Genomic DNA, 16,347 nt, shown 5'->3' on the forward strand with positions numbered 1-16,347 from the left:
AAACTCCCCTAAGTTGGTTCATGTCTGGTATTCTGTCTCCATCTAAGTGCCGGTATCTGTTAGACGCGAAAACCGGGCAATGAAATAGGAAATGCTCCAACGTCTCATCAACTTCCCCGCATGTCCCGCACATGCTATCACTTGCCGCACCGATTTTACATAATTGAGCTCGTAATCCTATGTGTTCCGTCATGATACTAATAGCTATACTAACCTTCTAACTTCCCTTCAATAATAGCCTCGTCTTCCCACGATCTGGATCCCCTCATAGGATTTCGCCGTCCTACCGACCGTTTCGCCGTTCCACAGAGTTGCATGCGCATTCGTCGCCCACGCCCTTAACTCGGACAGCGTCGACCCGAAAGGCTTCGGGTTAACCAAGTTTATTGACGGCAGTCCTCTGACCTTCACCGCCAAATCGTCTGCCCTTTCATTTCCCCTTACTCCGTTATGGCCCGGCATCCAAGCGATGCGGATTTTGATATCCTCAGAGAAGGCGTTAATCTCCTTCCTACACTGCAAGACTGTTCGTGACCTTACCCTCCGGGTTGTTATTACCCTTATGGCAATTTTACTGTCGGTAAAGATGTTCACACTCGACGTCCTCGCGTTAGCACCACACCACTTCACGCTTTCCGTGATAGCCCGGATCTCCGCCTGAAGGACCGTATTATGGTCTCAGTCCCTGGGTTCTCAATGTAAACTCCCAGGCCCACTCTGTCCTAGCTTCTTACCTTCCTTCCAGGTTTTCTATCGTCGCCTCGATTATACTGCAATAGTATGAGCTCCCATCCTCAATCCATTCTCCCATCGCCTTAAGTCTCATAGCCGCAGTGGCTGCCTCACACTTAATTTGTATGTTAATGGGTCGGATATCTAGAATAGAATAGAGCCTTGTGCCCCCTCGATGTCAATGCATACCGCCGGGGTATACGTTTTGGCATCGAACAATTTTTCTATGTTATGCACAACCTCCTGCAGGGCAGTCTCCATCGACCTTCCCTTGACATAGGCATACTGTTTGTATTTGGGCAGTTCGCCGGATGTCCAACTTTTTATCATGGTGTCCACAATACGTTCCATGGTTTTGAGTAGAAAGGACGTAAGGCTTATAGGTAGGCCTTTGGTGTCGCATGACTTGCCTTGCCGGGCTTGGGTATAAACAACACCCTTGCCTCCGGCCAGGCTTTCGGAGTATATGCTTTCGGAGTTTTGGCCAGACGAGGCGCCAGATAGTCTGCCTCTTTCTGTATTAACGCCGGAAACATTCCATCGGGTCCGGGTGACTCAAATGGTTTGAAGCTACTCAAGGATTATTTCACCATAAATTCCCTAATTATAAACATTCGATCAACGTCATTATTCCAAGATTCCAGTGTCTCCGTGAAATCCGTCATATACTGTGAAAAATGGGTTTTCATCAAAAGCCTAAACATGTTCTCCGTTGTCTCTGCTCTCACTCTCATGTCGTCTATTAAAGTTTCAGTTTGGACAAGGATTTTTGAGAGAAACTTTTTTATCTTAGCGGCGTCATTAACGCTATCGAAAAGCTTCCAGGAGTCATGTTTTGCCGCTCTGGTAATCTTATTGTATCCCTTGAGCCATGTGTAATACACATCCCAATATTCTTGTTTTGCCGCTCTGGTAATCTATTGTTTCCCTTGAGCCATGTGTAATACACATCCCAATATTCTTCTGCTTTTTTAATACATGTTGCGAATCTCCCCGGTCATCCAGGGTTTTTCTTGGGCTTATTTTCTTTCCCGAAGAGGACAGCTATCTTCGAAGGACTCCACCGGTGCAGTCGTAATCCTGTTGACATTTTCATCAATGTCTTCTATGCTTGGACAATCTAAATTATCTTGTCCAAGTCTTCTTCTGAGTAGCCTACCGACTTTTATCCAGTTGGTTTTTAACTTATTCCGGAAGCTTATCGGATTCGGCGCAGGCCGTGCTATTCTGAACCTATTGTAGGGATGGTCAGAGAAAGAGTGTTCCATGGAGACCCTCCAATCCTGAACCTCATCGATTATTTTTTTTTCCGAACATATCGTCACATCTTATACCTCCTCCCTAATCCTATTAAAAAAGTTAGCGGTGTTACCAATATTAAGTGTTATTAGGTCGGTAGTATTCAAGAACTCTGCCCTGCTTATTAGTGTTGGTACTACCCCACGAAATGTGGTGAGAGTTCGCATCGCACCCTATTAGCACCTCGTTTCCTATCTGTTTTGCTTGCCTCACCAGCCGTTGCTGCCCCGACGTGGTTGGCGGTAATCGGAGAATCGAAAGGCAGTTAAAGTGCTCCACCTTCTCCCTGTATCTCCACTGTTGCATCCGACGTTGACAACTCTGTTGCATCCGACGTTCACAACCCTGTTGCATCCGACGTTGACAACTCCTGAATTAAGACAATATGAATCGCGTGTGTAGCGGTCTCGCTCCGGTGGAGGTTTATCTGGATTATCTCAATCATTGGTCCCTCAGTAAATGGGCATCTTGGGAGTAGGTGATGATCTCATCGTCTGTTCATCGTTTGCGCCGTCCCAGGGAGCGTGAATACCTCTGACGAGCTGTTCGAGGGTATTAGTACATTCCGCCGACGCAAAACGCAGCGTAAAGATGTAGAGATGGACCCTTTACAGAGTTCCACACATGTTCGAAAATCCGATCGTTAACCTGATCCTTCACTTGGGACCGATGATCTGGTGGAATCCTATCGGATGCACAGACGATATTGATGACTGCACAAGTCAGCTCATCTCTGTTGTGCGACTCTGGCATAAGTGGGCGGTTCCTTACCATTCTCAGCGACCATCTTCCCCTTCTGTTATGGCTGTGGCCGCAATACTCCATGAAGACTCTACCTCCGCAGAACACTACCTGGAGTCTCCATTGCGGGATGGCTGGCTTGGTTTTCCCCGAGTACTTGAAAGCGGGGAGCTCTTTTTCTTCTTCAGCATTTTAGCAGTGTTATGCTCTTCGGAAAATCTGATTCTTTTTCTTGCTTCCGTAGTAGAGCATCCTGTACTTTCGCCCGATTGCGCTGTCGGTACATACTCCTCTGTCTCCTTCGTCATGCACCAGATCGCTTACTCGGTCTGCTTGTGAGCTTAGCAAAGCCATCGCTCAATTCTGCCGTCATCACGATGCCCTCATCTCTCGATTCGGCTGGTATGACTGTTTCTTTGACACAATCGCTGTTTGACTCCGAGTCAGAAACACCCTGGTTTATCCGTTTCTTCCTCATTAATTAGTCTGAAGACTAGTTGTGCGCTTGAAGCATTACTCTCGACCCCAGGTGCCAAGGCACCCACACCTATAGAAGGGGAGGACAACACGCTACGCTCCGACGACACCACCGCAGATGTTGAGTCTTTTTGGAGTCCGTTTCTAGCCAACCCCAAAAGGCTTTAAAATTTAATATTTGAAGATTATTTCGGGCAAATGTTGACCGTGACTGCACCTCAAATGGTCCATCCGCTGAGTCCAATTTTGGCATACTCTTTCCAACCTTTCGGCCGGTATCTCAAAATAGTCTAAAGGCGTTAAATTGCACGATCTAGGTGGCTAATTGACCGGTCGCGAACGTGAAATAAAATGTTCACCGAACTCGCCTCTCAATAAGTCCAATGTTGAAACCACATATCATGCAAGTCAAGCTCTTGAATAGTTGAATATCATCTTACGGTAGCGCGCACGCTTTAAAGAAGTGCAGTCCAATGATGTCACCAGCCCATAAACCTCAACAAACAGTGAGCTTTTCAGTTATAACGTACCCATTGAGCCAAAAATGAGCTACGTCGTAAAATGGAAGAAGCGCGCAATGAACTTTCTTAATAGAGCACGCATTTTGATAGTAAAATTCAATAATTTGTAAGCGTTGTTCGTTTGTAAGACGATTCATGGTTAAACTGAAGAGGTTTGACAGTGAAACAAAACACAAAGTGTTGCCAAAAAGATAATAGCTAAAAAAAATCACCCTTTAAATTTAAATGTTTCACTCTAATTTCGAAAACGATTCGAAAACACTGTGCTTTCTTTGAACATTTCTAAAAACTGGGCCACATCACACAACAAAATAAATCCTATAAATCTGTACCATGTTTGTCATTTTAATTCCTTTTAAGCTGCTTTCCATAATTAAACCCGAATTGAATTGTTGAAACATTGAAATTCAGAATTAAATCAATTTTTTTTATACACACTCACACAACAGCCGAGTAAAGCCTCTAAGAAGTAAAAAAGCAATATACAAATGTTTAAGACCATAATTAAGCGCGCATTAACTCTCACTTCTGGAAGAGCATACGTAACGTAGGAAAGCAAAGGCAGCGAACATCATCATGGCATTGGCCATTTTAACATTTCTTCCACTTTTGACCAAAAATTAATTTGTGAGAGGTTGTCCGTCTGCCATTCAGTCAGTCAAATAAACTGAGCCAAGACCATACAATTCAGTTGACTGAAACACGGTCTAGTGTTAACAATTAATCGCTCGTGAGCGCGGAAGTTTTGGATATGTTTTAGTTTCCGGACGTTTCGAAAAATTTTTGAAAAATATTTAAAAATTTATAAAAAAAAAAAATTATTGAAAAAGAATGGTGGCAAATAAAATGATTTAAATATAGAATGAACGAGTGAAATGTAGCAATTAAAACCCTTTCTTGTTAACATAAATAGATGTTTTGCAAAAAATTTATTCAGTGTTAAAAATGTATAAAAATATCAGTATCACCATGACGACACTTCCAACAGTATTACAAAGTTATTCAAGTATTTATTGCATATTCCTTATTTTTGCAATGGGTAAGTTTTGTAAAAAAAATATCAAAAACAAAAACAATATTTAAAAATTGCAATTCGAACACATTTCTCTTCGTTCATTATTTAGAAATAGAAAGTTTCTTCTTATCATTTTAATTGAATCGAATGGTCGCCGTAGGTCATGTATTCGTACATTCGTACTCGTACATAGTTACGTACATCGTACCCACATCACATATGGCTGCAAACGTGTTTGTAATAATTTTATTTAAATCTATAAGGAAGTTAGCTGCTGTACATAATTTAAATGTAAATTGTAATGGTAGCCAACCTATGGCACATAGCTTTTACTTAACAAAAAAAAAATGTTGTGCAAAGACATCAATTAAGATGAAATTGTGAACATGTTGTAATGACATCTGTAAGAAAGTTAACAAAATTCGAAAATGTTTTTGAGAGAAACTGGAAGTCACTTATGTAGGTAACCTTTTAAAACACGGAATTTATATTCGTGCGATTGTGTTAAAGGGGGTTCTTGCTGTTTGCAAACTCTTGTACCGGCTAATGCATTTTCGCGGGAAGTTTAAGTTCAATACAACGAAAAAAGTTATCGAAATAATATTATTGGATGTTTATTATCACTTAGCAAAAACGAACATATCGGACGTGGCTGCAAATGCAAATTTGCCCATGAACATTTCATCAAGAAGCAGGGAAAACCTTCTCACATATCAATGAGTGCTGTTGGATCCAAGTTTTTTGATAAATGATAAGGAATCTCCTTTTTATAGCCATGTCCGAAATGCGTCCGGCATATCCAAAGGGGGATACGTTTTTACATGCACTAGGAGGGGAAACCTCACCGCTAAAAAATTTTTCTGATGTTCCCCTCAGGATTCGACTTCAGACGTTCAGCGTCTTAGCCGGATATGCTAACCTCTGCGCTCCGGTGGCCTTCGTCGGACGTGGTTAGCACGGTGTAATATGAGACATTCGTATTTAGAAACGGAGAACAACCGGTAGGACAACCCTTGGAATCATTTAACTACACGCAAAAAAATAAAACGCTTGGGAAATTTTTACAAAATACTTTTGTCACAAAATTTTGCTTTTATTGTTACCGTGTTACGTTTCGCTTCCACTTATCTAACGTTAGCCATAGACGTAGTATTTTTGAACGTAACTAACTTGGCTTATTGTAAAACCTTTAGAAGCTTCGTCTAGGGAAAAAAAGGACCTTCTTTTTGTTGTAAAACCAAAAACTCTGAAAATGAAAAAGTGCTTCGATAGCCGCAAATGTTTATTCGTGTACCAGACCAATAATTGTTTCCTTGTGTCTTACTTACTAGAGAGAAAGGGTGAGTATTTGAGCGTATAGACCAGTTGTTGGCAAAAATACTCGTTCTATTGCGCACTAATTTGTGCAAAGAAAATAATCCCAAACAGACCCATAGGCTTGCAAATAATTGCAATTTTGTGCTCATCGCTGTTATAGACACATTCTCACATCTTTTTCCATTCACACTGCGCCAAATTCTGGAAAAGACCCTAGAAGGACAAACCAACACCTACCATCTCTTTGTTGACTACAAAGCCGCTTTCGATACTCCTTTACGTTCAAATGTATTTCAAGCCACGTCTGAGTTTGATTCTTTCTTGAGAGATTCTTTCCTATTCTTGCTAAGGATAGGAAAGAATCTCTCCGCACCATTCAATACCAAACGAGGTTTCAGACAAGGAGACAGCCTATCATGTGATCTGCTTAATATCCTTTTGGGGAAGATTATACAAGATGCAGAAGTGAAAAGATATGGCACACTTATCACAAGAGAACACATGCTACTTGCCTGTGCCGACGACATCGACATCATAGTTCGGTTTATGGGATGAGGCATCCGCCAAACACTTGGCCCTAAAATTGGATATTAGACTCGTTTTCTAATCCCAAATACCTTCCATTTGAGCCCCATATTGCCATGGTCGAATACTTTCCCTTTTTGAGTTTTGTTTTCGGGTTGGTCCCCAAATGCTTAGACACACATTTAGATATCAGATTCGTATTCTACTCCCAAATGCCTTTTATTTTAGCTCCATATTGCCATGGCAAGAAAATAAGTCCTGTTTAGGGGGTGTTTCGCAGAAGGGGTGGACCCCAATACCCTTGGCCCCGAAAGTTGGTGTCAATTTCGTGCTCAACTCCCCAATGCCATTCATTTGAGCCCCATATTGCCATTGTCGGTAAATATGTCCGATTTAGGGGTCCTATGGGGAGTGGGGTAGTCCCCCAAACATTTAGCCATGATAACAAATAAGCATCGTGCTCTGGTTAAAGGGGAGTTACTTGGCCACAAAATTGGTTATCAAATTCGTTTTCTAATCACAAATACCTTTCATTTCAGCACCTAATTCCAATAGTCTGCAAATATTTCCGGTTTGGGTTGTGGGGCCTAAAAACTATCAACATCGTGCTCCACTCTCTTTGCGCCCCAAATTGTCATGGTGAGCAAATACGTCCTATTTGGTGGTTGTTAAGGGGGTGGGACGTCCTCCAGGCAGTTGATCCCGAATGCTGACATCAGATTCATGCTGTACTCCCAAATATCTTTCATTTTAACCCCGTATTTCCATAGTCGGCAAACATATCCGGTTTGGGGGATGTTTTGGGTGATAGGGTGGTCACTGAATGACTTGACCCTGAAAATGTGTATTCGATTTGCATTCTACTCCAAAAACCCTTTATTTGACCCCATATTGCAACGGTCAGCAAATACGTCCTTTTTGGGGAGTGTTGTGCGGGTGGGAAGGAGCCATAGACAGCCCCCAAACACTTGGTTCTCAATTTGGATATCTCGGATACGTTTTCTACTCTTAAATACCTTTCATTTAAGTCCAATATTACAATATCATGATTGGTCAATATATATATTCGCTAGGTTTTAGGGGTGGGTCGACCCCCCTAGGCACCCCATAAAAAATTTGGATAACTAATTTTGTGTTTTATGTTACTGTAAGAGGGCACACAAAAATTCGCATAAATCGCACCACCCATTTTCAACATCTGGTGTTTTTGAAAATGAGGGAAGGGGAAGGGTTCGCCCCCCTTCAGATATCAACAAATTTAGTACCCTATTTTTACCATGGGCCCATAATGCACCATCTGTGAAAATTACAACAAAATCGTTCAGCCGTTTTTGAGCTTATACGGAAAACACAAACAATCAAACCGACAAACAAACACAAATTCATTTTTACACCCAACACCTCGAAAAATTCGTAAAGACCCCATCAAGTATAAATATTCTTGATCGTCTTGATGTTTTGAGTCGATCTAGCCATGTCCGTCCGTCGAACGCGTAAAGCTAGCCGCTTGAAATTTTCCACATATAGTTAATATTGATGTAGGTCGTTGGGAATTGCAAATGGGCCATATCGGTTTTGATTTAGATACAGCTTCCATATAAACAGATCCCCCGATTTGACTGCTTGAGCCCCATTGAAGCACGGTGCGAATCGGTATATAGTCTGATACAACTCCCATATAACCCGATTTGAATTCTTGAGCCCCTGGAAGCCGGAATTTTGTTCCGATTTGGCGGCCATTTTGCACGTAGGGTTCTGTTATGACTTCCAACAACTGTGCTTAGAACGGTCCAAATTGGATCATAACCTGATATAGCTCCCATACAAACCGATCTCCCGTTTTGACTCGTAGTGTTCTGTTGCTACTTCAACAAATCGGTCCAAATCAGTCTATAACCTGATATAGTTTTCATATAAACCGATCTCCCGATTTGACTTCTTGGGCCCCTGAAAACCGCAATTTTTGTCCGATTTGGCTGAAATTTTGCACGTAGTGTTCTGTTGCTACTTCCAACAACTGTGCCAAATCAGTCTTTAACCTGATATAGCTTTTATATAAACTGATCTCCCGATTTGACTTCTTGGGCCCCTGAAAACCGCAATTTTTGTCCGATTTGGATGGTTGCATGATGTGTTCTGTTATGACTTCCAACAACTGTGCCAAGTACGGTCCAAATCGGTCTATAACCTGATATATCTCCCACATAAACCGATCTTCCGATTTTAATATCTTGAGTCCTTACAAGGCGCAATTTTTTTCCGATTTGGCTGAAATTTTTAATGCGGTGTTCTGTTACAACTTCCACCAAACTTGCCAAATACGGTCTTAATCAGTCTATAACCTGATATAGCTCCCAAGTAAACCTATCTCTCGATCATCGTTGTTCATTTCTAGATGCTTTAATTTTTGCTGGTTTGACAGAAGTTTGGTATGTAGAAAAAAATTATGCCCTTCAACTAAATTTATTTTGTAAAAATTTTTAGCAGAATCTATGGTAGAGGTTTCCCAAGAATCGGCCCGGCCGAACTTAGCACGCTTTTGCTTGTTTTATGTAATCATGAATTTCAATTATATTGCACACAGATATTTGTTAGTAAACACACCAAAAATGTTAGCTGTAACAGCAGGAAGTCTGCTTTCTGCGGATTTCAGTTGGTAAATTTGAATATAGCCTAAAAATTTAATAAATACATAAAAATGTTTATGTTTTATCTCTTCTTTTAATTTTAGGGATTATTGCGTATTTTGTTTTAATTTTCTACAATTTGAAAATTTTTTAACGATTTTATATAACAGATTTACTATAAATGTGTTAAGGCTTTAAAACAAAAAATGTACGCCTTAAATTGTGTTATATTAATATGTAGTAGGTTAGGTTAGGTTGAAAAGAGGGTGCAAATATTAATCTGCCCCATGCCACTATAGAAATACACCTAAGACTGTAATCGGCTTGCTGTGCGTAGTAAATGCTTTAATTTTTTTTGAGAAGATCCAAAATTTTGCATAGTTTCATCCAAAAAGAAAAAGATTTTTAATTAAATGTCAGCAGACAGTGTTTGCTGATATCAGCAAACTAATTTCTCTGGGTGTGGGCTATATTATCTTCAAAAGAATTTGCTAACTTTTTCTGCTAAAATTTTTTCAAAAAGGAAAAAATGTGTGTGTATATATGTGTTTACTATTATATACACTCAGAGAAATTTGTAAGAAAAAACAGCAAAAATGTTTGCTGTAAAAATAGTAAGTCTGCTGAAAATTCGATAACAGTAATTTTTAGCTAAAACTGTAAAAACTACTGTTTTTAAAAGTAGATATTTTTTTTGTGGCCTAAGATTTTAATAAGATTTTAAGACCAAAAAAAAAGAGCAAACAATGGCCTCAAAATATCAAAAATACTTTAAAAATTTTTAAATTACGTCTTATCTCTTAATTTCATAGGTTTGCGGAATACAATTTTACCAAATATTTTACCATATAATAAATTTTAAGGATTTCAAATAACAGCAGACAAAATATCTACTAAATTTATGTTTATGCTTTTAAATAACAAATGTACGCCTCAAATATGGATATCAGTAGATTGGAAATAATTCAAATAACATTATGAAATTCGGAAACTTGGAAATGTTTCTTCAAAAGTTAACAAATTTTAAATAAAAATAAGCAGACAGCATTTGCAGCTATTAGCAATCTTTTTTCTCTAGTTGTATCAGTTTATCGACCTCTATCATCTAACAACAAGTATTGTATATATATATATATTGCGCACAGACACTTAAATATACGTATTATTGATTATGTATGTGTATAAACACTGACAAAAATACATTATTACAATTTCAACTTTCTTTTTCATTTTTAAATTTATCGAATATGAAAGAAATTACTCGTATTGCACAATATTCTTTAAGTAGGACAAATGGAATGAGCCTTTTTTGGTCTACAAGTGAAGCGATAAACAGACTTAAACTACTTGTTTATCTTTATTCCTCAATCTTAAATTCCTTTTATTTAGCCAATACTAGGCTATGCATTCAATAATTTTAACTATTATCATTTGTTTCATATATCTTTTTATACAGCAACACCATTATGCTACTCTGCCCATGTAAACCCCATCTTCAGTTCCTCATCAAAACTAGCTGTAAATGCACCATTAACAAATTCTATTCTACAACATCAAGCAACAGGAGTTTCAAGTACAATGGCACCTGCAGCCGCCACAACAACAATGCCACCAAAAAATCGAGATATACAATTGGGTCCATGTCTTTGGGCCATAGACCGAAAATGTCCTGATAAAGATATAACATTCTATTTGTATACACGTAAAAATCCCGCCGATCGTCAATACATACAAGTAGATGGAACTCTACAGGATTCAAATCTTACTGAATCGTTTTTCGACAAGAATCATCCGAGTAAAATTCTAATACATGGTTACAATGCTGATATGTTTTTGCATCCATTGTATATGATGAAAAATGGTAAGTATCTAAAACGGTGGTGTGATATGTAGTATATGTGTATATGGAGGATTCATTAAAACGATCCATAAAGAACAAAAACAGTAATGTTTAGAAATTTTGATATCCTGCTACTTCTTAAGATGTGCTTAATAATGTTACAATTTGATTGTTGCGCTATCCCCAAACCAACCTGTCTCAATTTTCTTCAAACCGTTAGAAAGTTGGTAGTATTCTAATGTTTCAATAGTTTTCACTTCTTTAAATTACTTGTAGACATTCAGCATTATTCCCAATACTACGCCCAGTAACTCTTCCCGACGGTGGTTACTTAAATTCTAAAATGGCTGATTAGGAACATTTTGCAACATATCACATCTTTATAGCATATTTAGCTTAAGGAAACTAATGTACATGTTATATAACGTACTACATCTTTACAGAATATCTAGCAAAAGGAGACTACAATGTATTCTTTGTTGATTGGAGTAAATTGGCCATTGGTCCTTGTTATACCAGCGCTGTTCATAACCTTCGACATTCCGGAGCGTGCGTGGCCCAGCTAGTGCAACGTATTGTGGACACTGGCACTACGGATATTCACGTTATAGGTTTCTCCCTGGGTGGTCAGTTGGGAAATTACATTGCCAATAAATTGGATTCGTTTCTTTTGCCACGTATTACAGGTTTGTACTATGAATGTGATGCATTTATTAGGTAGTTATAATATTTGGCAAAATCCTTGATTGTATTACAGCTTTGGATCCTGCAATGCCATTATTTGTTACTTCCTCCAAACAAGATAAATTAGATCCCTCCGATGCTGAATTTGTAGATGTTATACATACAAATGCTTTGGTTCAAGGCAAAATGGAACGTTGTGGTCATGCTGATTTTTATATTAATGGAGGCATAGTACAGCCGGGATGCAATGCAGATAATCCTATAAGTAAGTTTATGATTGAGATAAACATTTACAGAGTGGCAAACAATCCATAAAACATTATACATACAAAGAAAATTAATTTCTTGTTGAGGAATATACAATAGTAGCATTTTAATTTAAAACGGATGTCCGGAACGGACGGACGGACGGCGTTAATATTACAGTCTAAATGCTTGTTTATAAATTAATCAGCAGAGTACGAATTGAGGTCAGCTTGGGACTTGTAGATGCAAACATATGTGTCTCTACTCCTCAAGAAGGTTGTAGTCTCTAATACTTTGGTGCGTAGCCATTGCATATATTGCAGCTCTACGTACGACATTAAAGTAGACTATTAAAAATGGTTTAACTCCGGCTAAAGCTGAGATAGTTCTTTTCTTCAGGTGATACAAAGCAACTACCTCTTTGGTAACAGAGTATGGATCTTTTGCTAAGAGCTCTAAATACCTGCATGTTTCGCCAGATCGAAAAATTAACTTGTTCCAACCGCGTGTATTGCACTGGTTTTGTGCCGTACTAGTCGCTATATGGTATAATGGTCTGGTGGACGGTACTTTATAAATTCACCTACTTCCCAATACTTAGCCGGATCCAAAGAATGGGTTGTCTGTGCATTACAGTCGCACTGAGGACGAAATCATCTGATATTCTGAATTTAGTCCTTAAATAACTAGGACTGCACATGTTGAGAACATTACCCGATCACTGAGTGTATAACAAACGGAGGTCCTTGCAATTAAACAAAGAATGGTCGACTAAGATATAATGTCTTAACAACGTTTGGAAGGCATATCTTCTCGGAAAACCCAGGCGCCATTAAATCTCTGTCGAAAGTATTCCTGAATTCATAAACTGACCATGACTGTCACAAAACTCTTAATGAAATGACTGAACAGATCAAAATTCACCTGTTCTGGGTGACGGGCACAGAGGTATCCCAGATAATTAAGGTCAGACGAGCTGGCAGTACTGATAACTACACATTTCAGGGATATTGAAATCTATCCGTATGCCTTTAGCGACATAAAAGACAATTCTAAAGAGATAGGACAAATTAGTTACAAATTAGGAACTGTGGATGTTCGACAATTATCCAATAAAAATAACAGTGGGGGACGCGCTACCCCAAAACCAACCCAAATGGGGATTGTTACCGATCGCGACAATATGGGCATCAAATGATAGATATTAAAGAGAATAGTACAAACTTGATTTGATAATTTGACCCTTAGTGTCGGGAGGCCCGCTCCACCCCCAAAAACTGCCAAAAAATCACATGTTTACCGATTGCTGCAATATGTGCATCAAATGAAACGTACGAATTGTATAAGAACAAAAACCATCCACAAAAAAAGCATTTTACAGGCTACCCGTATCGCGATTTCTAATTCGCTATGAATCTTCATCAGCGGGCTTAGTCAAATGAATCATGGTGCTTTACATGCCAACCCATTAAGAAGAGGTTGTAAAGCACAGATTTGAATTTGAACATTTGACGAAGCCCGCTGATGAATATTCATAGCGAATCAGAAATCGCGATACTGCTAGCCTGTAAAATGTTTTTTAGCAACATCACACAGTTTTCTTTACTTTTAAGAGTTTATTCTCTGAATAGAAATATTGAACATAATGGTCTAAAGCCAAACAATATCTTGGAATGGAATCTCAAGTAGAATACGAAGCTTATATAAACAAGACCTTATTTCACTCTTGAATTTTTCACACATTCCAGTAGAATGTGCAAGGTCTTGGAAACACTGCCAAATGTGATAGCAAGTATTTTGGAATAGCTAGTGCTTGAGATAGTAGAAAGGCGCGGTGGCGCAGACGTAAGCATATCCGCCTACAATGCCTGAGTTCGAATCCTGGCGAGAGCACAAGAAAAAATATCAGAAGCGGGTATACCCTCACTTATGCTAGCAACAACCGTGTAAAACTTCTTTTAAGGGGAGTCGTACTGCGGCAAGCGGTTTTGACTCGGTAAAAAGGAAGTCTCTAATCATTGAACTTAAAATTTAACAGAACAGCCCTCATTGATACGAGAGAATTTCCCTCCTGTTTCTTAATGGAATGTTGATTGGTAAATTATTATGTTGGTGCTCGCAATCGTTACGCCCACGAGAAAAGAAATCGGATAAGATCAACGCTAAAAGTAAATGCTCAATAAACCATTTTAAAGTCAGATACAATTATAACCGGAGGCCACCGTAGCGCAGAGGTTAGCATGTCCGCCTATGACGCTGAACGCTTGGGTTCGAATCCTGGCGAGACCATCAGAAAAAAATTTTCAGCGGTGGTTTTCCCCTCCTTATGCTGGCAACATTTGTGAGGTACTATGCCATGTAAAACTTCTCTCCTAAGAGGTGTCGCACTGAATTTGCCTTTACAATTATTACCGATATAGCAAAACATGTTTTGCGAATTTTATTGACGACGCGAATTTTAAAATTCCAGATAATTTCCCAAAGAAATAACTTTTCACTTTCAGACTCATATAAAAAGGGAATTCGGGGTGTTAAAACATTTTCAGTTAAGCGATTTTTCATCTAAGCGAATTCAAAAGCATTGAATAACACCAAAGATAACTGGTTCTTTCCTTCAAGTTTCACTTTAGCGGCATCTTTCATTTTAATCGATACGGTCGCTTTTTCGACGACTGGCATCGTCGACGAAGAAGTACGACCCAATGACGCCGCCGGCATGCAAACTGCAACAAAGAGTTTTTTTTGTGGATGAAGTGTTGATTTGCCAAGCCCATGTGGACTTTCACCTGACTAATAACGCATATTTTGCTTATTGACGAATTCATTAAGCCAAAAATGAGCTTTGTCACTGAAGACGATTAAAGCTCTTAAAGTAGCGATCACTGACTCGGTAGTAAATTTTTATAATTTCGAATGTTGTTCGTTCGTGTACTTACCTTGTTGAAAATGTTGAATTTACTGAATAAATTGACATCGAGAGTTCGAAGCGTTCACAAATTAAATTCAAATTTATCAAGTTTCTATTCGAAAACTCTTTAGATCTTCAAGTGCTCTTAAAATTCGTTTATTACATTAACTAAAAACAAAATTTGTATTATTGCTATTTAATTTTCTAAATTTCCCCCTTTAAATCCTTTTTTCAGATCCCTTTGCCTGCAGCCATCACAGATCCATCGATTATTATCTCGAATCTATACGCAGCACCAAAGGTTTCTGGGGCTGGGCTTGTAGTTCCTATATGGCCTATTTGCTGGGAATGTGTCCTCCCACAAACTATCTCCTTGAAGCTGGAGAAAATACCAAAAAGACTACAAAGGGCATGTTCTTTGTAACCACAAACGAAAAGTCTCCCTATGCTCAAGGAAAATGGACCGATTTACCCACGTTAGGTGTTAAGAAGCCAATTGCATCGCAGTCACCACCTTCCATTACCATAATGCAACCACCACAAAGAGGCGATCCTTTACTGAAAAATATTGACCCATGGGGAAAATTGGATTACAATTTCAATAATTTTCATGAGCACGAAATAGGCTCCCTATATTATGATCATGATCCATATCTGCACAATTGGACATATTTCAATGATGGCGAATCAACAGAAAATACAAATGATTTGAATGACAACTCTGTGGAAGAACAAGATATGAATGAATATTCATATGTGAAGGTGGAAAATGATTCGGAAGAAATTAATCAAGCAGATTTTCCATGGCAAGAGTATAAACGAAATGCATCGGAAGGCTTTATAGAGAGCAGTCTATTTGGTTTACCCACTTTGGATAGGGGTTAAGTTAAAATGGTGGAACATCTAAATATGCTAAATAAATATGGAAAAATTTATGTTTTGACATTATTCTTTGTAAGAGAGCGTTAACAAGAATTATGATGAATGTTTTCAAAAAATTAGAAGGAATTTTTTACCAATTGATATTATTGTCGTACCAGAAAAACAGTTGGCGCTATAAGAAATTTTTTTCTTTAGAGATAATATGATTGAATTGTTCCATTATTCTCAGTGTACAATTGAAATGCTTGGAACACTAATCATTCTATTTACCTAAGTAGTTGTTCATCCACTTTAAAGATGATATTTAAATTTAATCTTTTATAAGTAGTTTAAATGTTTCTACTATGTTCCACGTTTGGAACATAAACAAGTACACTGCGTAAAAAAACGAAAAATGGTGGTCGTTGTCCGATGCTCCTAAGAATTTGCCCCGAGGCCTATAGCTGCTTTGCTAGCATATTAGATATAATTGTGAATTTTGTTTATGATCTTGTTTTGATAACAAAATACAGGGTGAACCAAAACACCAAGAT

General features: G+C 38.6%; 2 protein-coding genes across 3 annotated transcripts in view; one reads left to right on the forward strand and one right to left on the reverse strand.

The window, feature by feature from the left end:
* The window catches only part of LOC106086207 (tau-tubulin kinase homolog Asator), a 121,042-nt gene that overhangs the window by 68,290 nt on the left and 36,405 nt on the right, over positions 1-16,347 (reverse strand). The gene's annotated exons all lie outside the window — the stretch shown is intronic.
* LOC106086197 (pancreatic lipase-related protein 2) lies at positions 10,831-15,867 on the forward strand. Its single transcript, XM_059366128.1, has 4 exons — positions 10,831-11,115; positions 11,538-11,780; positions 11,852-12,043; positions 15,168-15,867. The coding sequence occupies exons 1-4, from the start codon at positions 10,833-10,835 to the stop codon at positions 15,815-15,817; spliced, it is 1,368 nt and encodes a 455-aa protein (XP_059222111.1). The 5' UTR covers positions 10,831-10,832; the 3' UTR covers positions 15,818-15,867.

Source organism: Stomoxys calcitrans, chromosome 3 (assembly GCF_963082655.1).
Source record: "Stomoxys calcitrans chromosome 3, idStoCalc2.1, whole genome shotgun sequence".
NCBI classification, from domain to species: Eukaryota; Metazoa; Arthropoda; class Insecta; order Diptera; family Muscidae; genus Stomoxys; species Stomoxys calcitrans.